Below are 27,701 nucleotides of genomic sequence, written 5' to 3'. Positions count from 1 at the left end.
GAAAAGAGATCAAGGGAATTCCAGGAAGGTAAAGGTTTTAGTTCACTGCTCGATGGAGACGTGGCAGAACAGGCCTGCGATCAGAGAACAGTACAAACGAAGAACTAAAAAGAAACCCACGATCGCCTGGGGCAGAGCCGAGGAAGACGAGCCCACGCCGAGCTGCACCAGCTGCCCGCGTGATGCCACCGAAGGCACGTATGTACGTTCCATCGTCTCCTGAAGCGGGATGCTGCCGCAGCGGCTGAGCTGGTGGTGTACCCCCCGCTCCATTTTTCCACGCTACCTGTACTTCTGCTGGTGAAAACGAACCGCCAGCGTCCACCGCTGCTCCAGTGCGGCACACGCAACGCGGCAGAGGGGACTCGGGGGGGGCTACCCCACACCACGGCACTGTGCGCAGGCTGAACATCTCCACAGGCTGATGTCCGCGTCCCTGAGCTGCCCCGGCACCTTCTGCAGCGGTGCCCATAGCCCCCGGAGGTCCCTGGCACGGCCGCGGCCCCGCAGCAGGCACCAGCCCATCTCCATGCCCCCGTCCAGGCTCCTCGCCGCCAAACCTGGCCCGCCCAGGCCCCCGCTGCAGACCGCTCCGGGGAGGTACAAGCCACCTCGTTTCTAAAGCAGGATTCGTGCTGCTTCCCCCGGAGGAAACGTCAGTATCGATCACTATTCTTCAGAGGTTCTTTTGAAACTGATTCAATTTTAACATTCCAGTCTTCAAACCGGATTAGAAATCCCAAAGTCTACGGTTTCGAACAGCAACCGCATCAGGCTGAGACCGATAAGCAGCAGAAGAAATCAGCCCTGCTAATACCTGTGCACACATGTCATCTCAGAGCGGGACCGACACGAATAATTTGATTTCTGCAGTACAGGGCACTCATGTTCCTATTCCTTCCATCCTCTACTAGCAATTAGACTTCATGGCTCTATTACCCATCCTTAATTCATAGGTCTACCATAATGTACGAAAGGTAACAATTCAGACAGGTTTATGAAAAAAGAAAAAAAAATTGGAGAAAATAAGAATCAATAAATAGGAACAGTGGCTTTAAATTGTTTATTTTTAAAACATGAAACCCAAGCTGAATAGAAACCACAGAAATTACATTTAGGTTTTTTGTTTAGTATTTGCAAACCAAAAAGTTACAGTAAAAAATAGCTACCTTACAATCAATAGAACTACAGAATTAAAAGTAAAGATACAAAACCGGGCTCAATCCTCTTTAACCCTCACAATTTAAAAACATTTTGGGTAAGTGCAGGAACACTTGAAAGAAACTAGCAGGTCCAAAGTTTTAAAAAAAATTATATATATTTATATATTATATATGTATATAAAGTGGTATGATATACAACCATTATGGTTAAGAAGAGAAAACAGAAAAGTTACAAAAAGGCCAGGTACATGTTCACCGTTAGGTTTCTGTGCACAGTGTCCAAGAAAATAAACCTCCCATGGGGCCTCCCGTTAACAAGGGACCTGAGGCACGCTACTGACGGCTGGGCAACTGGACCCAGTGCAGAGGACAACAAAAGAAATGAAGCTTTTCTGGGAATCCAGTGACTTCCTGGGAAGAGGCCACTGGAGAAGCCTTGGTGTGAGATTAGAAGAGGAACAGGAAGGGAGGAGTTGGGAATTGCATAGTGAGGAGCAATGTGGTATCAAATACGCGGAGCACCTAAGAGCTTCATGCTACAGTTATCCTCTTTAGGAAAGGAATATTTTGAACTTTCTGGTTGTCCCTCAATTTATGTTCCACTTTGTTCATGCATGCAGCCACAGGGGCTGGGTGAGCACCTGGGAGCTCCCGGCCACCAGTAACCCATCCCTTCTCTCTCCCAGTTGGACAACACCGATCCCACACCCCTCCTCCCAAAAGCACAGATCACTTGCTAGCCGTCTAGGAACTGCTACCAAAACATCCCACGCTTCTGCTGGGCCTCCTGGAATGACTAGGAAAGCCATCCACAGCACACACACAAGTAATTTCTAGAAAAGGGGAGTAGGCCATGATTAAAGAAGCCACCTGGTTAAAGGTACAGATTAAGTCTTCTCAGGTCTCTTCTCTCAAGGCAGTGATCTACTCCTTGGTATCTCCCTGGAGGGCTTTTTCCCCTCCTACCCAGAAATGGTCACTGAGTTACACTAACAGACTTTTTGAGTTGGGGAAGACCCTGGCTTCTCCTTGGTCCCCAGGTAGGAAGTACTTCAGACAGCTCCTCTCCCTCACTAAAGGAAAACCCACCCACCTCATCTACTCCTCAATCAGGTGGGGTGGCTAGAATCAACAAGCCAAGACACTTCTCTTCTTCCAAGGGCTCAGCACGGTATTTCAGTTGCTGCTAGAAGGAAGAGAAGGTGGAACCAGAAGTGAAGCATGGGTTTTTCCACACAGGTACCTTGCTCTTACAGGTATCCACCCACTCCTGTCTGCTATCACCCTGCAGCACCCAAAGCTCTCACAAGCAATGGCTTAGCAGCCCCCTGAGAAACGGTTTACTCTCAGAAAGGCCAAACTTCTAATATATTTTCAGGGAACTGCTATGGAGATCCTAACTTTGGATCACTTAAAACCCCACACACTGTGTCCCCCTCAAAGTACTCAAATCTTGGCTGAGATGACTGTACACGGAAAATTAACACCTATCAAATGGAGAAAACTTAAAAAGAACAGGTGGGGAAGGGAGCACTCCATCCTTCACATTTAGATACATGGATGCACGCTAAAAATCTTAGCTTGAACCCTTTTATCAGCACATAAAATGAACTCAGTTTAATAATACATACAGGATACAAACACTACAGTTATATTCCCAAGACAGCACAAGAAATTCACAGCCAAGTCTTGATTCGATTTCCTTTACAATTACAATGCAGTCTTGAACACTGGACACAAGAGTCCAACATGCTATTTACATTTCACATTGTGGAGATGTTTGTGTGCTTGGAAGAGTTCTCAGTTCCAAAAGAAAGTGTCATTCACACATGATAATGCAGTGGAAATAAACCAAGCCAACCAGACAAGCCAATGACCACATTTGTGCTTCTGAAAAAGTAACATGAAGTGCCTTCACCGATGCAGTCAACCTTCAACCGGACAAGCTGCCTTCTATTCTGTAGTCAGCGAGGTGTCCAGAGGCCAATGTCATCTCCCCTGAATTCTGGACCCTTTTGCTAGCAACCAGTAATATGAGTAATGTTCCAATAAGGTCAGCTGGGACACACCAAGTGATATGGCCGTGGCATTTTCTCACATTAAAACCAGAGAGACACAATGGCAGAGAGAGAAGTCTCTACTGCTTTACCTCCTACAGCTTGAAGAGTTTGGACTCCCTCAACCATGAACGCCATCTAGAACAGATGAGTCTTCGCCAGATAGCACCTGCTGTTCACCCGAGAGGGAGGCACAGAGTCTGGGAGATCTTGGCTTTTGAAAGTCTTCTCCTCAGACAAAATGTGACCATATGGATGAGACTGATTATGTCGCAGCCATAAGAATAGGCAAAGGCCATCTGTTCTTCAGCAGATCCGTTCAGACCAGCCTGCAGAAATGCCACACCGTTGCTCAAGGTTCCAGTAAAAAAAAAAGTAGTAATAATAATAATAAACCAAAAGAAACCCATTTGTCTGTGTTTCCTATCCAGCGCTCTGCACAGCATGCAGCAGGGCAGCAGAGTTCCAGGATGCTTTACAAAAGTGCAATATCCATGTCAAGTAAAGGAAGTGCTGGCTGGACAAAGGTACACAGCTCACACTGCAGTCACGTTATGCTGGCCTCCAGAGAGCAAAATATTATCTCCGTAACATTCTTTCCAGTTATATTTTGAAGTCACAGAGCACATATATCCACATCTGTGCCTTGCTGCAAGCCCCACACATTGTTAGAAGTTGTTCTGGGTGTTACGAGTGGCTACGCCAAACCTTGGAAGGAAGCAGGTCAAGGTGGCTGCTCCATTACATGCTGCAAACACAAAGGGATAGGCTCGCTTTCCTGTTATCCCTGCTAGCACGAACAACGCCACTGTGACAATTTAGATCCACCCCAAAGTGCAGTCACACACATGCTCAGGACGCATTCTGCATACAGAATAATCAATATACAGAAGCACTTAGTTTTCATAGGGTTCCATACGCCCTCAAAACACTTGCCTTCAATGAGTTGGACCAGGCCACGGATTTTAGGGCAGCTCCTCTAAAATTGATGGTCTAAGTAGCAATCTGAGCACGTCCTTGCAAGGAGAGATGATGGCAGAACAACTCAGTCTTAATAAGGATTATACGGCTCTTGCTTCATTCCTTAAAGCAAGGGGAAGGTTCAGTTCCCCCAGGTAGCAGTTGTGTGCTTTGGGCCCTGCAAGCTGACCATGCCACATGCTTGTACACCCAGGTCTCCTGGTAGGCTTTAAGACAGGGTGGAAAAACCTGGTGCTCATGAGCCACAGTGTCCCTCCATACCACTTGTGACTACATGTCCCTGCCCTTGTTATTTGATAACACAGAGGTATGTTTCAGTGTGAAGCCCATCAAACATGTCTGAAAGGGCATACTCAGTCCTGAGCAAGAAAATCCTGCTTCCAGAGATTTATGGTGAAGCATGAAGTTTTCTCCAAAACCACCTCTTCCTGTCTGCATGGCGGTGCCTCTGTTCTGTCTCCCTCACTCCTTTGAATGCTAGTAGCTGGCCTACAGCTTTTGCAGTCTGTTAGTGGTTTCTATCTTAAGAGGAGTCTCAAAGCTTGCTCTTCCACAGAGTTGGTACCATTTTACAGCAGATACCATCATCCTAGTTAGCTACCCACTAGGAGCAATTCCTACCTCACTGCAAGAAGGCAACTGACTTGGGTAAAGGCAGAGTGGTAGATTCTGTGCCCCATACAGCAAACATGGGGTAAACAGACACCAAGTCTGAACATCACTGAGGCGAAGACTAACTGCCCCTGCCAATGCCTCAACTCCAGTTTGAGACACATTTCCCACTTTATTTTCTCTGCCAGTTATTTAATAGAATGCTCAGCAGCTACACTAAGATGCCCCTGCTCAGAGGTAAAAAGACAAAAAGGAACATCATAGTTACCCTACTGAAAGGGCAGTACTGGACAGTACCTCCCAAGAGGCAGTCTCCTCTTCCAGTAGGAAGCTGTCAGTGCCCTTCAGAGCACTGCTCTTCAGTGGAAAGTACAGCACCAATGGAGGATGTTGCCCTCTGCAGGCACCCAGCTGCCCCTTTGCAAGCCTTGTTCTGCCTCATGTCTAGAAAAATGCCTTACATGTGCCTTAATATGGTCAGATAGTGGTTAGCAATGTGCCTTGAAAAACAAAATGAAATAAAACAGAATCAAATAAAAGCCTGTTCTGACAGTCACAATGTTGTCCAGATGTCATTTGGGTTTTTCTGACTCTGAAACAGGGAAGAAGATACACTGTCAATCTTGTGAGCTTGTTAGGACTGAGGCTCCAAAAACCTCTTTCAATGCCAGTACAGCAACCCTGTGCTGTAAATTACAATTATTAAAAAAAAAAAAGTCCAGCAGAGTTCATAAGTCACTCCTGCAGGGAGAGCTTGCAATTGCTATAAATCCATTGGTGCTTCCAGTCTCTTGCTTTTGCAAGCTGACTGTCCCATCAGATCTAGCATCAGAGAGCTGAAACTCTTTAGTGCAAAAATACCCCCCATAGTCTTATAAGTCTTTTCTTGGAAAAATTTGGCACCAAGTGGGTGGCTGGCTCCTGTTTGATCTGTTTGTCGGCCTCGTAAAGGCAGCACCCATCTGCTAGTACCTGGGCTTCCCTGATGGAGAAGAGAGGTCAGGTTCAGAGCAATGGTCAGGATAGTTGGCTGATGCTGGGACCCCCTGCTCCTCCTCAAGAATTCACTTGCTAGATATAGTGGCAAAGAAAAAGGCATTTTCTTAATGGCTTTTTTTTTTTTAGAAGTTAACTAGGGTAGTGGAGTGGTTTGCTCCAGAAGAGCCCCAGGCTCCCAAATTACAGTGGATATGCAGTGACACCATGAGGCAGGAGCTTCCCTCCTCCCTCACACAGGGCACTGGGCTCCCACCGAAATGCTGTATTGCGCATTGACTCAGCATTCCCTCGCTGTACACTAGTCATAGGCACTGAGCCTCTGCTTCTTCAGCGTCTGATAGACTGCTAATCCCACTGCAGAAGTGAAGATCTACCACCATCTTTCACCAAGTCCCTCTGGGGAACAAGACAGAAAAAAGGGGTAGAAGATATTCACTAACTTTTTCTGATAGGCTACTCTAACAAGTTGGTCCCCAGGCAGGTGGACCCAGTTTCTGGCCTGGGTGCTCTCAGCTGCTTGCATGCATATGCTTGCTCTCTCACTCATCAGGTACAGCAAGGTGAAGGCTTAAATTCAAAAGGGGCTTCCACTCCAGTGGGCAGGTACCAGGTTGGAGGGGTGGTCTGGACTGGAGAAACAGAAGGAGCTGCACTGGATTTTGGGCAGAACAGCAGGATTGTTCTACGAGGACAGCACAGGGGCACAGCAGTTGGCACATTGTTTAGTCTGACTGCACATGTGGGTTTTGTATTTTTGCTTTTGCTTTTTCATTTTAATGCACACTGCCAGCATCTGGACGAGGTTGGTTGGTGGCGAGGTATTTGGCTCTCATGCTGGAGGTGTACTGGAGGAAGACAAGACAAAAAAACCAAAACAAACAGAAAAGTAAGTCAGAATGACCAATGTAAACACAGAATCACAGATTATGACCACCTCCCAGCTGGTCTGTATTTACAGCAAGCATATTGAGGAGCTGCTGGCTCAGTCTGACAAGGAAAGTTCACAGGTCACTGCACAGTCCACTCTGAGTAACACAGTCAGCCTGCTGCAAGGATACTGGCCAGGTCAGTGCAGATGGGCTAACGATTTATCCAAGCCCTCTACAGAGGAGAAAATCCAATACTCATTGCATCAAAATATGCCATACTTTGCTTGAGAGAAGAGAGGGAAATGATGCAGATGTAAAAACCCAACTCAAACCTTCATCCTCTTAGTCATGTTATTGCTTTCAACCATGCCAGAAAAAGAGGTTGAAAAGAAAATAGGTGTGCACTGCATTTTTTCATTGCATTTTACAGCAATGAGGGCATCAGAAGACTGCACGCATCACAGATGGGCAGGTTGAAAGAGAAGTGTGGAAGAATGAATCTCTGCACAATTCATGCCAAAGAAAGAACAGGCCCTGCCAGGCTGGAAACAGGCTGCCATCAAGGAAGATATTAGCTGGCAGTTATCAGATGGGTAACAATCCACTGTGGCTTGGGATCCAACCTGCATACTCCGCAGTAGTAGACAAGACTCCAGCTTGGGGGTGAGAAAAGAAAGTCAGAAAGATGACAGGTCGTTTTGGTTTGGGGGCAGTTGTTTTTTCTTATTTTCTTTTTTTATTCTAAGCAAGGTAATCCTAACAGCTCACATAAGCTACTGAGGTAACATATGTCATTCAGCTTTGAATAATGAGCTGAAAAGCATGTAAATAATACCAAGCAGTAAGAACAAAAGACTTTGCCTCTTAATGCCAATGTGTTCAATGCCTTCATCATGATCACATTAATGCTTCTGGGATTCTGCTACCATGATACTAACAACGAAGCAACGAGGACAGTCATTTTATTCCTCTTTTTATACCAGTTGGAGCTTGAATAATTCTATAATACCCACATCTTACTTCCCAAGAGTGCTCTTCAGCATACTGACTTTTTATCACATTTAAAACCGAACCACATAAAATAGCCGGTTAAGCTGGCAAAGAGACAACTGAAAGGCAGTTCCTCACCAGGAGGTATGATTTATCTTGCCCACTGGGAAAGAACATTATGAGGCATCTTTAGGCTCTCAAAAGCTCAGCTATCCAAAGCTGTTTTCAGAGAATTAACAGTATTTTATTGGTTTTTCCTTCAAAGACTGACCTGGGCTGAACCTCTGCACAATAGAAGAGAGAAACTGCTCCTCTGGCAGAGCTGACCACATCAGCACAAGATGAAGACACCTGTGGCTTATTTGCACACTCATCTTTTAGTGTCTTCCATAATTGGAAAACTTTCTGCAGAAAATGGATCTTAATATAAAACTCTGCCCCAGAACTGGCATCTATATTTAGAAGACAAAGGGTACATCTGTCCTCTTTTTAAGCTTTTTTTTTTTTTGCCATTGAGAAGGAAAAAGGTAGAAAATACCAAGCTGAGCCAGTTTAAGGACTATGTTCTATACACCTTATTAAATGTGATTACTGTTTCAGAAATAAAGTTTTGGGCATTAGTAAAACATATAAGACTGACCCACTGGGCTCAGAGAGGCTTAGAAGTTAAAGAACTTTCTCATAGAGCAAGTAGGGCATGTTTCAGGTAGTGCAATGCTGAAATTACCAGCCAAACATCATGCCAAGAAGGTCTTAGAAAGGAAAAAGGCATTTGATTACTCATTTTCCATTTGTATTCTATATGTGACACATTATAGGAAATGAGTATGAGCAGAGAACTTCCAGGTGCTAAGGTTTTGTAAGAAGTATTTAGAAAAAAGTCTCAGATCACAGAAGGTTATTGTGCATCTTCTTGGACAATTCATACAGCTTCAGCACACAACATGCAACATCAACTTTCTTTAGAGCATTAAAATCAAGAGGGGCCACAAACTGCATTTCAAGGATGTACAAAGTACACCCATCATGGAGAGAGAAGTCAAGAAGAATTCAATTCCTCTTCCACCAAGAAGACACCCCACAGTCATTTAAGTGTCACTAAAAGTAATCAGGAACATGAGATTTGGACAGTCAAGCAGAGGGAATTTTACATTCAGACCTACCTGCAATCCACCACATGGAACAAATCAAGACTCAGAGTAGTCAGAGTTAGGGCTGATGTTCTCTCCTTAACTCGGGATTTCTGTGCCTTTGTACCTTTTCCCATTACAGTTTGAAAGTTACTCCTTCTGTTAAAGTGTATTTTTAATGACCACGGTAAGTATGATTGAAAGCTGGAAGAAGAGAGCTAACACTTCACTGTGTACCCCTCACAACCCGCACAGCTCTATCAGCGTGCACTGGATCCTCAGTCGCTGCATTCCACGTACGAATGCTTTGCTCCACATGCTGTTGACAGCAGTCCCTCATTCATGTCCCTCAGTGCATCCTCTACTGGGAAGCAGAGGAAAGATGCTGTGGAATACAGAGATCCCAACATCTGGACAGGTCAGCAGATGAAGATGTATCAGCAGAAGCTTGCCAGTCACGTGATTGTGAAACCAAACTATATTATCCATAGTTAAAACAATTAACTCTTTAGCTCCTTTAAAAAGTAATTCTAGAGACTTACAGACTGAGCACAATTCAGGGCTAAGGAGGTCTTGGACTCTACTCTGAGGTAACCTGGACAGAGTGCAGGCATACAGTTGCATTTAGTTTCCTTTAAAGAGGAGCTTTCACAGAAGGTTAAAGAACATGCACAATGCAGTCATTCTTCCAGTACTCTCGCTGGAAGTACCCACGTGCCTATACACCCTTGTTTACCCTTTCAAAAACAGCACGGAGGACAAGTTTCAACCCATACCTTCACCACACTGTCAGCTACCCTAAAGAGAGTACCTAAAAGACTTCTTGTTATCGTATTTCCTGGTGGCTTGTGCTATTCAACACAGCACTCCTCTTAGTCACTTACCAGTCAGCTAGAACAAACACAGCTGATTGCACACAAGTTTATTTTTGCATTTCTCAAAAAAAAAAAGTCTCTCCTTCACATTCAGCCTTGTTGAGGGTATAAACTTTCATAGGTATGGTTTGCCAGCACATAGGTTAGGTGCTTAACACACATAGCCTGTGTACAAAGGAATCACTGATTGCAAAAAAAAATATTAGAATAATCAGTTCATTTTAAAGACCATAAATTCTACCAACTCCTGTGAATTGTGCAGAACATGAGTACTTCACAGCTAACTGAGCTATGCTGGAAGATCACTTACCATGTGAAACCACGACTCCCAAGTATAAACCATTTACTATTTGTGGTTAAAACCCCTACACGTATCTCTCTTCAGCTACCCTGACTTTGATTTCCTGCCAGAGCTACTGAGGTAAATCCAATAGAGACCAAAGCTCCTGGACTCAAGTTCTCTCAAGTAGCTAGAGCACAGTAAACACACAAGGTTCAGTATCATTATGTACAGGACGTACAAGATGCAGGGAAACAGGCAATTCCAGCCAGTGGGTTTATGAATTCAAAGCAATATAAGTTTTCTAAGTCAAAAGAACAGAGCTTCTGTTTGTTTTGTTTGTTTTTAAAGTCTTGGAAAGAATGCAATGCCTTTTTCTTCACCCTGCAGACAGCCACATTAAACTTGGGGTGTAACCCTAGGTAAACAGAAGACAGGGCAGACTGAGATCAGGTCATGTTTCAGCCCAGAGGAGACATCAAGTCCAGAATGAAGACACCAGAATTCCTTCCCCACCAAGCAATATTTTATAGACCCATCTAGCATCACTACAATACCACCTGCAGGAACCAAAAAGCAGAAAAACCACCACACCCAAGAGCAATCTTTGCAAGACTTAAGACTGAAGAAAGTTGTGAGCCTTTCAAGGGTGCTAGCACCATGCTTCAATACAAGTTTGTTTGCATTCATGCACCATGGCAGAGGGCACCAAGACACCCAGTTCAGACAGCACCCTTCCCAGCATGTCACAAGGCAGGCAGACAAATGGCAAGAGGCAGCAAGAACGCAGACCAAGCAGCAACATGATGGAAAGGAATCCAATGCAAGGCTGACAAAAGTCCCAACAGCAGAAAAGGAGGAACAGCAGCTTTATGGACATATATTTCTGGGAACATAATGTAAGATATGGGTCATTGACTGCCTGAGTCAAAAGCAACTGACCCTCTTTTCCAACTGGAACCAATCCCTTCCACTTACTCTGTGCTCCTTCAAGCCACACTGTCCTTCAACACCAGATGAGTATGATGAGCCTGAGAGCTCTAATTATACCCTATACTCAACCAAGATAAAAACTACAAGGCCTAATGCAGACCACCTACTCTTTCTGTACGCACATGGCATTGTCATGGACCACTGCAAAGGAATAAACGCTGGCTATCTTGGAGGACATCAGCAACTACAGCCCATTAGGAATTTAGACCGTGAAATGGTACTAGGAGGGCCCTGCTCACAGAGCCTGTGGGGCATGGATGGGATGATTTTGACACACACAGAACAAAGAAAACAATAAAAGATTTTGAAACAGAATGAAATAGATCTTAGTGCTTATGCCTGGACCTTTAGGGAAATTTTTCTTTTTTTTTTTTTTAAACTTGCTCCTTCCTGACTTTAAATACAAGGATAAAAGGAGAAGCTGCACACAGATTTAACAGGTAATGACATAACTCTTCAGGACAGGCCACCATCACCAGCTAGGATCTTTGGACAAATTAAAAATCCTACTGAGGAGCTTAAAGCATGTGCCAAATAGGTATTGGTGGTTTTCGGCACATGCTGCTATGACCAGTCAAGACAAATAAAAAAGCAGCAGGTCTCAAGGGAAGCCAAGAGGCTGAATTAAGACAACCAGTCCCAATTGAAAGCTGCCAGATTGGTTCTCATTACTTCTAGAAAAGGGCTTATTGTAATGAGAGAACTTCTATTCTGCATTTGAAGGGCAAGGTTAGTTCTACATTTGAGCAGCACTCAGTACTAGGTGTTCAAGCTGTTCTCAAGTGTGGACTCAGAATTGAAGCTGCTGTGAGTTAACCTTTGAGGCATAACCCTCACAATGTGCACCAGAAACCTTTGCAATGTTCATACTGCTCCTTGAGTCTGCATCAGAGCAAAACTGATTTTAATTTTAACCCTTGGCAGGAGGGAATGGGGTGGGAGGTGCAGAGGGAAGGAACGTGAAGAAATAAAAGGCACTGGCCTGGGATAAACAGTGCAGGGATGAAGGGAGTGGTTGGGATTGGAGAAGAGGTTGAGCAAGAAGGACCTTTTTTCCAGTACCTGTTCCATTTTGCGGGCGCTGTTACCAGTATGTCCGTGCACTGTCCGAGGGCTTAAGCTGCCAGCTCATATGGCTGCTACTGTCCATGGCAGCCAAATACAACTGTGACGATGCAAGAGAGAGAGAGAAAAAGAGAGTGCAGCCTCAACGTGCATGAAAAACACAGTGCAAGCAAGTGAAACGCTGTGGTGTGTGTCAGCGACAAGGTGGGCTCTACAACCCTAAGGGAATAGCCCTGTGGCAAGAAGGAGAAAACAGAAGGAATGAGAGAAGGGAAAAAAACAAACAAACAAAAAGCCAGGAAAAGTAACGGACAAACAATGCAGCAGGATCATCACATCTTAGTTTTCACCATTTTTTTCCACAGAAAGCTAAATGGAGTATATCTACTCTGTCCACCCACTGGACATAGCCTGTTTGGGTGGTTATCCCTGCCTCCTTCCTCCCCAAAAGAGGCAAGGACACGTGCATTGGTATTCCCTTTTCATCTCTCTTCTCCCACAGATTATTTGCTATGAAAAGTTGCAAGTTCTTCTCCTTTAGTACGGTCTCAGCCACCTGCTATGGAGAGCCACAAATACAAAAATCCCAGAAAGCCCCCTTCCCTGCTGCCTACCAATATGCAAGTAGATAGTATTTTTCTTCTCTCCACTGCTCATCTACTATCAGTATGATCCTCCAGAAAACACATCTATCCTACAGCCTGTTCCTTGCCTTGTCTAGGGAGAATCTCCCCTTGTCTATATAAGCAACGATGCACTCTCCTCCTCCCCCAGCTCCTGTGCTTCCCTACAGCCCATATTGATGGCTGCCAAGTAAAAAAAAAAAAAAAAACCTCATCTTTGTCTACTCTCAGAAACCAGCCTAAGGCACCGGACTCGGATACCCCTGCAGGGTATTAACACAAACAGCTACTGAAGAACTGGGGAACTTCTTGCATAACTAAAGCCCCTGCAGAAAGGAGTGTGCTTTCTCTGAAGCAGAAGAGCTGTGGGGGAAGGGGAAGCAGGACCCTGGTCTAACACTGAATGACCATGTGCCTTGGCAGTACCAAAGGGACAGTGCCCTTCCTTCAATAGGAAACGCCAGCGGCAAAGCATTTGCCACACTGTGCTGGTGTGCAACACGTCAGCTCTTCTCCTGAGGACCATCTTGTTGCTGACAGCAGGTAATGCTACCGGAGCGTGTGATCAGAGTACCACCAGGGATCAGGAAAAACTCTTTGTGAAGGCTGAAAGAGGTCTGGCCAAGTACAGAGACAAGGATCAACCCTCTACTTTTCCACTTTCTCCACAGCAAGACGAACTGGTCATTTTGAAGTGAAAACATGAATGTGATGTCTCTCCACCACAGTTCTTATTCCTTCATCCTCCAACCTCCTCTTCCTCCCCTTCCCACGAATTTGAACCATGCACCACGGAGTATGTTTACCTATACCTGAAGACTGGTTGATTGTTAAGCATGCTACTATACTTATCCTCTGTAATCACACCATGAAGTTAGTGAGCACTGTGATGGCATGTTCTCCAAGTTCTGGTGTAAGTAAGGCTTACATGATCCAGTGAAGGAGGGCAAGATTCATCTAGTTCTTACACATACATGAAGGCAAGCCCATGTTTCATCCAGCATACAGAAATGGCTATTCAGGCCACTCCAAATACCAAAACCTTCCATGAAAGTTTTTTCCTCCATAGGAAATTAAATACAAAAAATAGATTCTAAAGAAAGTAAAACAGTTGTGAAAGAAAGACTTTAAAAAAAAAATCTCAACAAAAAATAATACAGGTTTCATCCTACCATCCCTTTAGGGCAGATTAAGGAGAGAGGTTCAGCGATAACTCTGAATTTACTGTTTTAACAAGTTTCTTTTTAAACTTGAGGAACCAATGCCACAGATAGCAAGTACCCTGCATGCAAGTGAATCATCCTGCTGAAGTCACCCACCAAGATACTCATGCACTTAGTGGTGGCAGGACTGGGCCCATAGGATCACCAGTGTTAGTAGATTGAGTTTTATTCTTTTTATGTGCAATGTCCAAAGTAACATAGCAGGGTTTTATTCCCCATGGCAGGTGAGACATGGCTTGTCTATTCAAATCGCTGCCATTTATGGGCCAGATCCTGTGTTTGGCCACAGAGTCAGCTCCCTTGAGAGTATACAGGAGTGGTAAACGTGTATTCCCCAAAGTTGCTGAAGCAGAAAGGAGCAGTAAAGAGAGACTTACTGAGGGAGGTGGGGACTCCCGGCCAATGAGCGGGGTATTCTCACAACGGGGGTTCTGGAAATTTGCATTCTGGCTCCTAGGAAAGGAAGACACATATGGTAACAGGGTGTACGTGTCATGCTTCTCTGGGGACGCTCTCTGACAGCGAGATGGGACAGTGTATATGTACCACCAGAACTACCTGCACTATCAGGTCAGTCTCCCTCAAAGCTTTTCTTACAGGCCAGGTGGATCCCCCTTTTTCAGACAAGGGCACAAAACTAGCATTATTTTCCTTAGATTAGGTACAATCTTTACACTCTCACTCAGAAGGGCCCACACTGAATCATGTCAAGTGATTTAAAAATAGGTCCGTGTGAAAATCTGCCTCCCTGCAGTGTTAGAACTGCCAAGCTTTAGAAAGGGAGATAAAATGAGGGCAAAGTCTAACTGGAAGAACAAATTGATGTGCCAGTCCCAAAAAGATGGGCCCTGAAGGTAATCCAAGTGTGATCAGAGCTAGGCACTTCTGGAGAAGGCTCTGAAGATCCCACCTGGACTAGGTAGTTCCGGTCTGCAACAGATGTCAGAGCTGACTGCAAATATTGTGGAAGGACAGAGCCTGCAGGTTTTGTCTTGGCTCTCAGGAGACTTAAAATCTTCTGTCAAAACTGCTCCTTCTGAAGAATCAAGTCTTCTGGGGATCAGAATCATTGTGTAATAAGGAGCCTGGACAACACTTTCTAACTTCTTTTCTCTAGGCAGATTTCTAAATCCTGCAGGACAAAGCTGTTCATTTTTGGATCATGCTGTCTCATACAACTTTTTCTACTGCAGCATATTTAACCTATTCCATTCTTCCACTAGATGCCAATCAGAAAACATGGCTTTTTACACTTTCGATACAATCCCTTATCACTCCTACTGCTTGGTCAAAAGTGCCAGCCCCGCAGCACTTGGTGACAACAGAAATAGAGCGAAGCAATCTGGACAAGCCACAATGCAGCCTTCTTGTTGGGATACTCACATGTACTCTGTGACGGGAGCATTGCTGACTGTGTGTGCTGCTGCTGGAATGCTGGTCTCACTGCCATAACTACTCCCACAGCTATAGAGGCTGGGCATGTGCACTCTGTAAAGATTATCGTGTGTTTGTCTACTCCCTTGAGCAGCTGATTCTTCCTCCCCATCATCATCTGAGCTTCTGCAAGAAGGAGAAAAAGTTCCTCCTAGAACCTTACAATTACCCCACATGTGGGGTTTGCAGGAAACCATGGTAATCCTAGGAACCTCCCAACCATATTCCACACCTCCACATTTATACCCATTTGGGATGCCTTAGGGTGGCTGTGTCAAACACAGCCTACACCACAGTGACTCAGACCTCCCACAGATACCATCTGGACTTTTACACTGCGTGATCCCCTACAGTCTCCTCTCAGGGCTTGGCAGACAGCACAGTTCTGCAACTGCCCAGTCATACAACCAAAGGGTAGACACGCATCCTGAAATACACAGCATTTAAAAAAACAAAAAGCATAGAGAGGCAATGGGGATGTAGTGCCATGTACCTCACAGAAAGCATCCTTCAAAACTGCAATCTGTATCCTTCCATTTCTTGTAGCCAAGTGCAAAGAGCTTTTAAGGATAAGTCTCTGTAGACTTCTCTGAACTCCCACTCTGGTTACAAAGGATCTGCTTCAGCTTCTAGCAAAATCTCAGAAGTCTTTACAGAGACTAAGTTGCAACATTTGTGTTTAAAGGCTTTATTCTCTCAAGAATGCCAGGATTTTAAATCAATTTTACTGCAGAGCTGAGCTGTTTGCCAGCTGATTCCTTCCCCCCTTTCCGTAGTATTCTCTCGTCCCCTCCTATATAATATGCACTATTTTATCTCCTTAGTTATGGGATGAAGCACCAAGAGTTGAAATACATCTTAGCGACGCTTGACAAAGCTACTACAAGGTTCTACAGGAAGCCCTGTTGCTGGGGGAGACAGCATGGACATCACTAGGGCATCCCAAACATCACCTGCCACTTCTGTACCACAAGGTGGCACTGAAGATTTATTCAGGGAATTACAGCCTGCAGAGTCTCTTACAGGCTGTATGTATGACATCCTCCAGCTCCCAGAGGGAGGCAGAGGAAGAAATGGTCCTCGGGGGAATGCAGGAGGGAATCCTTCAGTTCGGAGCAGCAGCCTGAGCCTGCTGGGGCTGGCAGGGCAGGCAGCAGCCCACGTGGAAGACAGCACAAGAGGCAGCACTGTGCAAACCTTCCTCCTTCAAACGGGCAGACTACCATTCTCTTCTTGATAAAGCCTTTGCAGCTGTACGTGGAAGAGGTAGGAAACCAGCCATTTTCTTAAATGGTATTCTGACACGTTTCCCAAGGCTTTTTCTGTGGGCACTGCAGGGCTGGTGGGTTCTGCCTTCCTGCTATTGTTCAGGATGTTCCTTTTTACTTTGAACCTTCAGCCTGGGCTTAGACCACAAAAATCATGTTTCGGGACCACAGAAGAGAATTTGCTGCACAGTCTACTGCTCTTCTGCAAGAACAGAAAACTCAAAGCTATTTTAATAGCTGCATGTGGTGCAACAGCCAGCGAAGCAAAGGTTTGCTCATGATTTACTGGTCAGCCTGGTTACCATCACTAACACTAGTTCCAAACAACTCTGCTGCTAGATGATTGCCACCAGTTTGCATGTATCTCATCTGCCCATGCTATTGCCACCAAGAGAGTTCCTGGTTCCTACTGACTATGCAAGTCATTTGCCCCAGCATGAACAAAGCCAAGAAAGGCAAGCATGAACTGCTTCTCCTTCCAATTCTTTTCCCCGTACTAGAACAAATGCCTCAAAGCAATGCAAGAGAATAGGTACTTTACAGAAATGGCACATAGTTCAAGCGCCTCTCTACAGCTATAATCATTCATCTCTGACTTGACTTATAGTCCTACAGTGTACTGAATACTCTGCACACATAGTATCCGAGTGCAATAAGGCTCAGATGTAAATATTAACCACAGCCAGAGCAAAAGCCAACAGCTTTTTTTCCTGTTGGACCTGTGCTTATAAAGCCTCATCCCTCACACTTCTGGGATTATATGGGAAAGAGCTCCATATGCTCATGGGCACATATCCAATAGCCAGTCTTCATTAGGAAAGAACTCTACGGTGCTACAGGATCTAAGCCCTCTCTATACCTCTTTTGCTGCCAAGTGTGTGGGACGCTGCACACAATGGAACTGAACATGAGGGCTGTGACAAAGGAGAAGAGAACCAGGTAGATGAGGCCTTCCACTCCATCATAGCAAAAGCCCGTCAATGCCTGGACGTAATCCTGGAGAGAGAAATGAGCAAAGTTTCCCGATCACTAGAGAGTTAACATGAACTCTAATTCAAAAGACCTTCCCCTGGACTACATTCTCTGAAACAACTCATGAGATTGTACTCCCTTTGCCAGGGCAATTAATTTTGGGGACCTCAAGTGCTTTTCATAACTGATCTTAACCCTTATTTCCCCTCATAAAGCCCAACTCACATATAGATGTGGGGATATTTTCAACCCCACACAATAAGAGTTTAAAAGAAAAAAAGCCAGGGCAAACTTATCCACCCAGATTAAGAGACCACATTTTTTTATTAAGCCTCTCAGCTCCCTCACTATGTCCCATTGCCCAAGAACACAGGCATGGACTATCTGTTTCTCTGCCTTCAGAGACGCAGCTAGGGCAAGAGTTAGGCCATGTTATACTGCAGCTATAAGGCATTCCACTCCACGGGAAAGGCAACAAGCTACATGCCACAGAAAAACACCTGGAGGCCCCCGAAACCTTAGGGCTGCAGCTTGTATATGCATAAAGGCATGTTATCTAGTTTCCCCGTGTTCATCTTAAACCAGAAAGCTAACTTGATCCAAATTCTCATTCTCCTTTCTGCTGCAGTCAATCAGTAAAAGCCGTTGTAAACTGTTTTGGCACACCAGAAACGTGAAATTCCAAAATAATCAGTATGCTACAGGCTCTACACCCGCTTTGTTCTTTCTTAACTCAAGCCCAGTAACTGAGGACTCACCAAATGCAGACTCCGACAGTCTACTAAAGCAGTCAGCTGCTGCAAGTTGATCTCTGTTGAATTTAAAACCTCCTGGATCCGAGTAAGATACTCCTGTAAGCAACAAGCTAGCAATTATGGCAAGGAAATGGCTTATCAGGAGTTGATCTTGGGCTTTGTACAAGGGTAGGAGAAGCCAAAAAGCACAGGGAGAGCAAACTTGAGGAGAGTTACCTTGGAGGTGGGGTACTCTCTGCTTGCTGACCTCATGAGTTCCATAATATCATCCTGCATTTCCACCAGAGCCTTGTGACTTCCTGACAGCTTCTGCTCAACACAAAACATGCAATGTTTCAGCAATTCAGGCCACATGAACCAACAGAGCTCCTGGGAAATAAGACTTAAATCCTGTTCCCAAGTTAGGGAACAAGTTAAGGATGTCTCAACTGACATGGGTGCAGCTGTGATGGCGTTAAGTTTGACCTTTACCAACCTGGAAGAAGTACAGACAGAAATAAGAGAGGAAGGGAAGAACCAAAAGAAAAAAACCAACACACGTACACATACAAGCCGTACACACAGCTGGGGCCAGCTCCAGGACAGAGGGGAAGGAGAAAGAAAAGACACAAAGCACTCGTTCTCACCACAGAACACCGCTGGATTTTTCTCCTCAGAGGGCTGAGAGAGACTTAATGTTAATAGTAAAAGTTGTTTGTATTGGGGAGCTGCCTTCATGTCCCATTAAAGCATCCACAGGAATTTCACATGCAATAGCATGTCAGAGAGTGCGCTGAGCAACCAGAAATGCAACAGATGGCAACGGTGCATCATACCACAGCTTGAAGTGTTCTTACCCCACCCTTTAAAACAGAGGAAGACAAGACTTAAAAAAACCTAAATATAAATGGTGAAGCAGCTGGTGTCTGCCAAATGGTGGGTGGTGTGGGTTCATTCTGGTCTCTGATAAATAAGACAAAGTTTGGGATAGGCCCAGGTGCTGTTCCTCAGCCCCCACACAAAAGAATAATGACTCACATTTATACTTCAGGATACAAACCCTTCAACATCCAAGGGATTTAAGAGGCGTATGTGAGAATCGCTCCCTCACCCACAGAAGTGGCTGCATTTTGGGAGTGGAGTGTTGCCACTGTCTAACCGAAAAGAACCTGCGAGAAGAGATTCAGAGCAGGAAGTGTGTAGTTTCCCACCCTGGCATTAATTGTGGGTGCTCTGTCTCCACGTTGCTGCCCTTAGAACAGTGCCATGTAAACAGAGATATCACGAACAAAGACACAGTCCTTACCACATCACACATGGGCCCCTCTAATCGGGCATACCGGACCTGAAGTTACGCAGGTAGTGACGGAGGTGGAAAAAGCTGCTCACAAAATCCCAGTGCCACCTCTTTCACAACTGCAAAGTAGCTACCAAAGCTTTACCAACAGGTGGAATGGTCTAAAGCTAACACCTTGCAACCTGCTGCATGCTGGCATGAAAAGCCTTTAACCTATACCCTGCAGAGTGCTGAGAAGTGGTGAAGGGAGCTAGGATGCTTACACTCACCTGCTGGAAAGGGTTGGGGTATCCAGCACTACAGGTAATGTAATAGCGGAGAGTATCTACAAAGACAAAAGAAAAGAAAGTCATGCTAGATACATTGCTTTGCAGTATTTTATTTCTGCCACAAGGGAGGTGTTAAGTTCTGAACGCAATACACAAAATGAAAATTCAATATAAATGGAAACACTTCTCCGTCTCCATGTAAGATCACAGTGCATGAATGGCACTGGAGAAAGGGATGTAACCTGCCTTTGGGGAGAAAAGAAAGATTTGGTTGTTTTGGTGGTGGGGGGTTTTGTTGCTGTTCTCGTTGGGGGTTTTTTTGAACAGTGAAAGACAAGGGGCTGCCCCACTTATATCATTAGGTGAAACATCAAAAAAGTTTTATTCAGAAGTCAACACCATCCACAGCATAACCGTAAGACAGGACCTTAGCCTAGAACTCATCCAACTGAACGTTTAATTTCTGCAGCTTCCAAGTGCCAGAATACCGTTCTACGATCACTGGAAGCAATCAGAGGTACAGACTGCTGCCTAGGGCACATAGCAAAGAGACAACTCAACTTTCATCCAATTCTGTTCACCAGCCACAAAACGTTCGCACAGGAGAAGTGGTAGTGGTGATATAAATCCAGGCTGCTATCAAAAATACCTGTGGAAGCACACCGCTGGGCCAAAGACAGAGCAGATCCCTATGCTACTACACAAAGATGAATGTATTGCTTCCTAAGTGCACAAGTTGAAGTGTTTAAAAGTAAAAAGTTAAAAAAAAAGACCTCTTCACAATTGGCAATTCTTCTATCACATTCAAGGAGAGACTGGCTTTAAGCAGTGTGTTCTGTAGGAGGACACAAGAAAGCCCTCTTCATTCAAGAAAATTATAACTTCCAATAGTATTTCCTAAAAATGGTATCACTTCAAAAGCAAGTGAGGAAATGGATGGAAAACAACAAGTTCTTGTCTTTCTGACAAGTACTAGGAATAAACAAGTAAATAGTAGTCTGTTTTCTGACGGATGTCACTTGCACACAATTAGATTTTAATTAGATGCTTTAATTAGACTTTAACTGAAAGAGTATATGTCATTTGTTTTGCATCCTTCTTTTGACTTATGCAAAAAAGTTATTTTTGGTATTGAGTCAATACTGCAGACTCTGATCAGAAAAGAAAGCTCTTACCATGTATCAGGATACCAGCAACACGTTACCTGTTCAAGGGACCTCAGATTGTTTGCTGGTAACATCCCAAAAAGTTAGTATTAAGACTAACTCTATCAGCAATTGCAGTACTGCAGTTAACTTCCAGATAAGACTGTTAGTGCTCTGCTAATAGCACCACCCATTTCCAGGCTTGAAGAGACAGTTTTGTTTCTCCTTATGCAGATGTGTATGAAACCAGCCTGGTGCCCCCATGAGCGCTCCATAAAGCTACACCAACTGCCAGCATGTACAAGTTACAAATATGAGGCTTTCCCGTCCCATACTAAATAATGTTATCATGGGAGGGAGCTCTGACAGAGTTGACAATCGAAATACCTTTAGATTATTTCTCAAACATTTACAGTTCCTCTTCAGTCGAATTGGAGTGCATTAGCTCAGCAAAATCAAGGGTGAAGTTGGCTCGGTAAAGACAAAAGCCCCAAAACACACATACACTCTGCATTTCCCTCCCTACTAGCATCCTTTTCTCCATTCCTTTTAATCTTCTCTATAACTTCCAGTAATGCATATTCTAGACTGCAAAGGTATTCTAATCAGTCCCAGCTCAGAAATCAGTAAGACGCACAACCACAAGCGAGCAGAGCTGTGAAGGAAGCAGACCTGACTATACCTGACTCTGCCATGCTTCCCATTAATATTGAATGCACCTTTCGGCAAGCAAACACCCTGGAGACCAAGAGGTACAACACAGACCATCGGCTCCTGCACACCAGCAATGCAACCTGACAGTTGTTATTTATAATTCATTAGCCTACTTTGGGGCAGCTTTTGCCAGCTGCTCCATCTCCCCACCTCTGCCAACTCCTTCTCCAGGATGACTTGCATCTCCCCAGCCAAGCCTCTAAACTATAATTAGCAAAATCTGGGCACATAGGAGGGCAGCAAGAGCTGCTTTGAGTGCTCACCTTGGGCAAACCGCAGAAACAACTGTCCACAACTCCTGAGCCAAGGAAAGGACTGCTCCTCCCAGGCTCATAAGTCACATTCAGTGACTACGGAAAAATGGATGAAAATGCACCCGCGCTGAAACAACAGCATAGCAACAGCAATCCACAGCATCACGGAGGGACCCAAAGAAGCTATGATCTTGTCATCCATTTATTTTAAACCAACAAACGGCTAAAAGTTTCCCTTAGGCTCCCACAGTGGTATCAAGTTTGCATTGCCTTTGTAGGTGCGTTAAGTTGCATGACATACCGCTAACACATAGCTCTAGAAATGTTTCTTCAGGGCCTGCTGGATCATCCCTGGTGGGCAGATTACAGATGAGAGCTCCTGATATCATGATAGTTTGCAGCTTGTAAGCCCAGGATAAAGATTGCTGGTTACAGGCGAAGCGAGCAGCAGTACAGTACAGTGAAGTAAGTGCTTCCCTTGCTTCTCCCTGGAAGGCAGGATCAACAAGGCTTCACTGTGGTAGCGCTGTCTTTTGCGGCTGACAAGTGTGACACTGTACATAAAACGTGCCTTCCGAAACGGGAAAGCCAGCAGGAACAGCTTTCCCCTGCATTGAACCCAGCGTGCTAATAGCTGCGGTGCTTTAAAGCTAAGGCTACAACAGGCAGTGAAGCTGCTTTAAGGTCATCCTGTGCTGCAAAGCCTGGAAATTAAGAGAAGCATGATCCCTGCCTCCGTACCACCAAGCTGGGAAAGAGAAAAGAGCAGGAAGCACCTTCACCAGTTTTAAACCTGGTGGAGGCTATCCTGTACAGCACCTAATGTCAAATTTCTGCCCAGAAAACAGCTATACTAAGCCATCATTTGCACTCCGCTAACACCTCCAGGAAATGTCTTTCTATAATTATCTTTCCCATGCATTTTCCTCTCAAGGAAAATTCCTGAAGGTTGGATCTGATTTTTGAAGCCAGCCTTTAGGTGATCTAGTTCATAGGAGAAGGGTTAGGCAGGGTCACATTTGCAGCTGCCTATGCCTGCTGTTGCTAGCAGCAATCTTCCTGACCCACTCTCTTGGTGCACAGGCAGCGTAGGAGCAGAAGGCAAGGAAAGCAACTACCCAAAATGCTTTATTTTTGCAAAGTCTGTTTTTCTTAGAAAGGAAAGTAGAACTGCCTACTAAAGACCGCTTCAGCTGCTAGAACTACTTACTGCTTCTGCAACCATGGAGACTTATTATTCACTTCATAGCCCAGCAGAAATGCAAAAATGGTATTATGTACCCACCAAAAGGCAGTGAGAAGTTCTGTAGGGTAAAGAACAATCAGAAAGAGAGATCCTAGTTAAAAAAAATAAAAATCCCCACACCTAGAACAGCTTTTCCCAGCCCTTCTTCATCTCTACTTGAACATTCTGTAAGCAGCTTAAATTTTACATAGACACCCAGATGAGACCGTCTCTGTGGGCTCAATCATCAGAAATTTCAAGTATATTGCCTGTGATGTCAAAGGAAGATGACTCTCCTGGCCAGATTTTCTTGCCCAGGTAACTTGTTCTCCACCAGGAATTATGTTTCCTAAGGCAACAGACTGACAGCAAAGGGAAGTATCTGCATAACATTTATATTTCTCTCATACTGGTGAAATCAGTCATCACAAGCCTTCAGCAAAGAGCTTGTAGCCATCCCACATGCCCTCCACTCAAAGCTTGCTGCTAATCAGGAGTCCAGCAAAACCATGCAGCAAAACACAGCTTCTCACCACCAAGATCAGCTCAGCAGGATTCTTGAGCGTGCTTCTTTGGGCAAACTCTTTTCTCTGCAGTGCCCACTGAGCCCACGTAGTAACTGTGCAACCACCACATGCCCCACATGAGGTTTTGTCCTGACCTGACTTCTACAGAGGAGAGGAAAGGGAGGTGGAGGTGGTGTCAGTCCCCTGGTTAATTTGGCTCTGGGCTTCTAAGAAGAGAGCGAACCAGTGAGAGGCCGATTAGGAGGCTGTGTGCAACAGGAATGCTTGCTGCTTATTTCTGAGCAGTTAAGTCTCGGCATCCAGCCTGACCAGCTTGGCTGGACCGAAGGTAAAAGGCTCCGTTATCCATCCCCTGAGGTTCACAGTCCCTTTGGATGAAGTGAGTGGCTGTTCACCATGCAGATTTCTAGTAAGAGAATCTGGAGAAAGCTTTCTGTTGTTTAGACAGATTGTGCCTTTTTATTTAATTTTATGCAATAAGTCATCTGATAATAACATAATATAAATGAAAAAGAATGAGACTAGAAGATGGCCTCCTGCTTTGAAAATAAACGTCTTGGCTGCACCAAGTCTTTTTACTAGCAGCAGGAGCCGATTACACAGTCACTGTTCAACTCCATTGGCTTTATCTCAATTAATGAATACTGGGTGAGTTAGGCACATATATCAGCCTCTTTTGCAAAATGATTTAAGTCCCCCCTCCTCCAGGAAACCTGCATTAAAAGCTCTTTGCCCCCACTTCCCCCTCCCCCTTTAATGCAGTGCTTTTTATCTACAAAACAGGGACATCTCCTCTCCAGCTAAAAACATGACAACAATAATAATGCACTTAATCAGATTATTCTCATCTCCATTAATTCTATTTAGATTTGCAAACAGCAATTAATACACAAACAGGAATATTAACATACTAGTTGCCCAGTATCCACCACAGTTATTTTTCTGTGAAAACTCCTATAACCATCACCAACAAAAAAGTACTGCAAATACACAAACGTAGATGACTCAGTCCTAGTTTGAATGCCAGAGTATAGGGCTGGGATTAGTACAACACATTATATTTGAAAACAGCAACTAAAAATATTGATTAAGGGGAAAATTGACCCAGCACTACAAAGCTTCTTAAGATTACTTGTTGGTGCTTATATCCTTAAAAATAGATGGCAGCACTTGGCCAAGTATACCATACCCCAGCACCGGCCAAAAGCAGGCACCTAGGCAAGACTGAGAACACAGGTGCCCTTTCAGCCCAACTTCAGTTCAAGTGACTCCCAAGGTAAATGTGATTCCTACATATATGGTAACACCCAATGGATTCTTCTTCCATAGAAGCCCACCTGAGCCCTTCTATCCACTCACACGCTTAGTCATCTCCCTTCTGAACTGGAAAAACACGTGGTCAGATACACTCCGGTGAAACTAGCTGGAGCAATCTTAAAGCGTTTCAGCCTCATCTGTCTATACAGCTGTTAATGTCGGAGAGATTCACCCACAGAGCAGAGGCAGCAAACCAGAGAGTGTGAAGAGTCCATGCACTAGAACTGGGAGCCTTCGAACAGGGCAGCTTCCTCCGAGAGGACAGCATCGATGCTGGCTCCCAGCTGCCTCCCTTGTCTCTTCAAGCCCATCACTCCCACCATGTATATGGCTCAGCTGATCACAAAGCAGCTGCCACAACTTATAGCCAAGCATATTAAGGGATGCCAACACTTGTTTTAGACTTTTAAAACGTTTTTCTAAAGAGCCAGTATTGGGACTAAAGTGCCATTGAGCAGTACCACACTGCAGTCCTCGTGCTGTGATTTTCCTTCCTGCTCAGTTGCCCAGGACAGACCCGACATCAGGGACCAAGAGCTATTTCTGTAGCTTCCTGACCATAAACTATGACACAGCAGTGAAAATCCACATGGGAAGGCAGAACATTCAATCATCTTCCAACCAGCTGCCTAGTGTGATGGCAGGCTCAGAAGTTAAACCGATTTCCTTATGAAAAAAAAAGGAAAAAGGCACTCACGAACACTCAACGGCTGCCTAACAGCAGGGAGCTGACACATCAGCAGCCCACGGAAGGGGCCACCCTTCCAACTCAAGCCTGTGACAACACCTGCTCTTCCTCCTCTTCAGCGTTTCACTTAGACCCATTCACTGTTATTTATGGACCCTTAACAACTGTTATAGCTGGGGGTGCTGCCAGAACAGAGCCTGATTTCACCCGGGGGAGCTGCCTGCCCCTGCCAGGGGAAGGGGGAGGAGGGACAGGAATGTCAGTCCTGCACTCACCATTAGCATCTAAATGAATGATACTGATTAACAAAAAACTGCAGGAGCCAAGCAGACAAGGACAACTGAAATGGAGAAGTAGCACAAAGGGGCATTTCTTCAGTTTCCCAGGGTCAATCTAGTTGTTACCAAACATGTTCCAGAGCCGATTTGGGTTATCAAATTATTACAGCACATAGCTGGCATTAGCATCAGATATTCCCTTTGGCTTCACTGACCTGTCCACCTCCTTGAACAACTAGGAGACTAGCTTGGTACCTGAAGCCACATCTTTGTCACCTCACAGCCAAGGTAGGATTTTCATCTTGTGTGGTGTTAAACACTCATTCTCTTCCCTTACTGCATTTCTTTGTTACAAAGAAAGCTGTGTGGCTCTATCCTCTCCTTCCTAGGAAATCACCAAGGCATTACAAAAATAAACTGTAGGGTGGTAATATCAACCTGTACATACTCTTTCATACTATATTCTGCCTCCAGACAAACTTTTCTTATTACTTCCAATCCCTGCATCCTCAGCCATAGCTACATACCTGATTTCCTATAAGCTGCTGCCTTTTACTGCGCATTTGGCTAAGTGTGTGGCCATACACTAGACCTTCTGTACACAAGGCAAAGATTCTCTGATTCCACTAAATAAGAACCAGGAAAACCACAAGTGGCTCCTTTTGCAAATCCACATCATTGCTTATTTGTGTTTTATCATACACAGAACTATATAGAGGAACTATCAGGGGGAGAGAAGGTAGGAGAAAAGTTGACTTTGTTATCTAAGCAGCAAACTCAGTCCTGAAAAATACTTTTCCTTTTTAGCACTTACAGTATCTCTGCTGGCAAGCGCCAACCACTTTAAGCCACAGTTCTGAAAGCCACTTTTGCTCCACCAAGGTCCAAACCAAAGGCACCCCTCATCTCACCAACACTTCAGTCTAAATTAGGAGCAACAAACCCAAAAATCCATCAGTGCTTCAGCCGGATGCCACTGTGATGCGGGCATATTGCTTTAAATGGAACAGGATAAACAAAGCAGTCAAAATACTGCATTTATAATGGAAAGGGAAATTCATACTTCTCTTTGGGGCTGTTTCCATTCATTTATCCTTTAAATTAGGTTTAAAGAGACTCCTATTTATAGCCACCATTAAGAGAAAATAATGATATCTATTTGTTGATAACAGGTATAAAAATAAGTATTCTAGATTCAGGAATTCAGACCCAAGAGCAAGTCTTAAAAAAGACAACTCAAACTGCATGCTGCTATTGCTGCAGTTCTGTTGCTTAGAGGGGAGAACAAGATTCAAGAACGCTACAGTTAAAGCAAGATAATCCAGGGCTTCTATTCCATCTATCAGTTACTTCCACCTAAGGGCCAAGACAGGAGAAAGGTCTCGAGGACTCTTCTGACAAAGAAAAGTGTACGTGTGTACTTCTGGCCAGAGTATAAATGCTTCTTTGGGAAGAACATTGGTTTTCCAGAGCTCCGCAGGCACCTGCTTTTCCTACTGTACGCAAGCTCCTCTGCTCCAAACACCACCCTCAACTCTCAGCCACTGCCATGCTCCTGTGTGACAGCTGGAGCCGCAGGACCCCGTGCCAGAGCCAGTCCCAGCACTTACCAGCACTAAGCACTGCATTCTCTTCAACCACTCTGGAGACGTAAGCATCAGGATTAATACAGAAGTCACTGGAGCCCTAGACAGATGCAAGACAAAAGGGAAAAGGAAT

General features: G+C 44.7%; 1 protein-coding gene across 1 annotated transcript in view; it reads right to left on the bottom strand.

Annotated features, from left to right (window-relative positions):
- Positions 1-6,585: 6,585 nt before the first annotated feature.
- Positions 6,586-27,701, bottom strand: part of TTYH3 (tweety family member 3) — a gene marked incomplete at both ends in the record, with an annotated part of 74,558 nt that continues 53,442 nt past the window's right edge. The window contains 8 exons of the mRNA XM_082006817.1: positions 6,586-6,657; positions 14,238-14,313; positions 15,244-15,420; positions 17,422-17,558; positions 18,293-18,385; positions 18,506-18,598; positions 19,835-19,890; positions 27,593-27,668. Of these exons, the coding sequence (XP_081862943.1) occupies positions 6,586-6,657; positions 14,238-14,313; positions 15,244-15,420; positions 17,422-17,558; positions 18,293-18,385; positions 18,506-18,598; positions 19,835-19,890; positions 27,593-27,668 (780 nt within the window). The remainder of the gene's footprint in view (positions 6,658-14,237; positions 14,314-15,243; positions 15,421-17,421; positions 17,559-18,292; positions 18,386-18,505; positions 18,599-19,834; positions 19,891-27,592; positions 27,669-27,701) is intronic.

Source organism: Phaethon aethereus, assembly GCF_964289735.1.
Source record: "Phaethon aethereus genome assembly, chromosome: 15".
NCBI classification, from domain to species: Eukaryota; Metazoa; Chordata; class Aves; order Phaethontiformes; family Phaethontidae; genus Phaethon; species Phaethon aethereus.
Note: the sequence above shows the minus strand (reverse complement) of the source record. Positions and strands in the feature narration are given on the sequence as shown.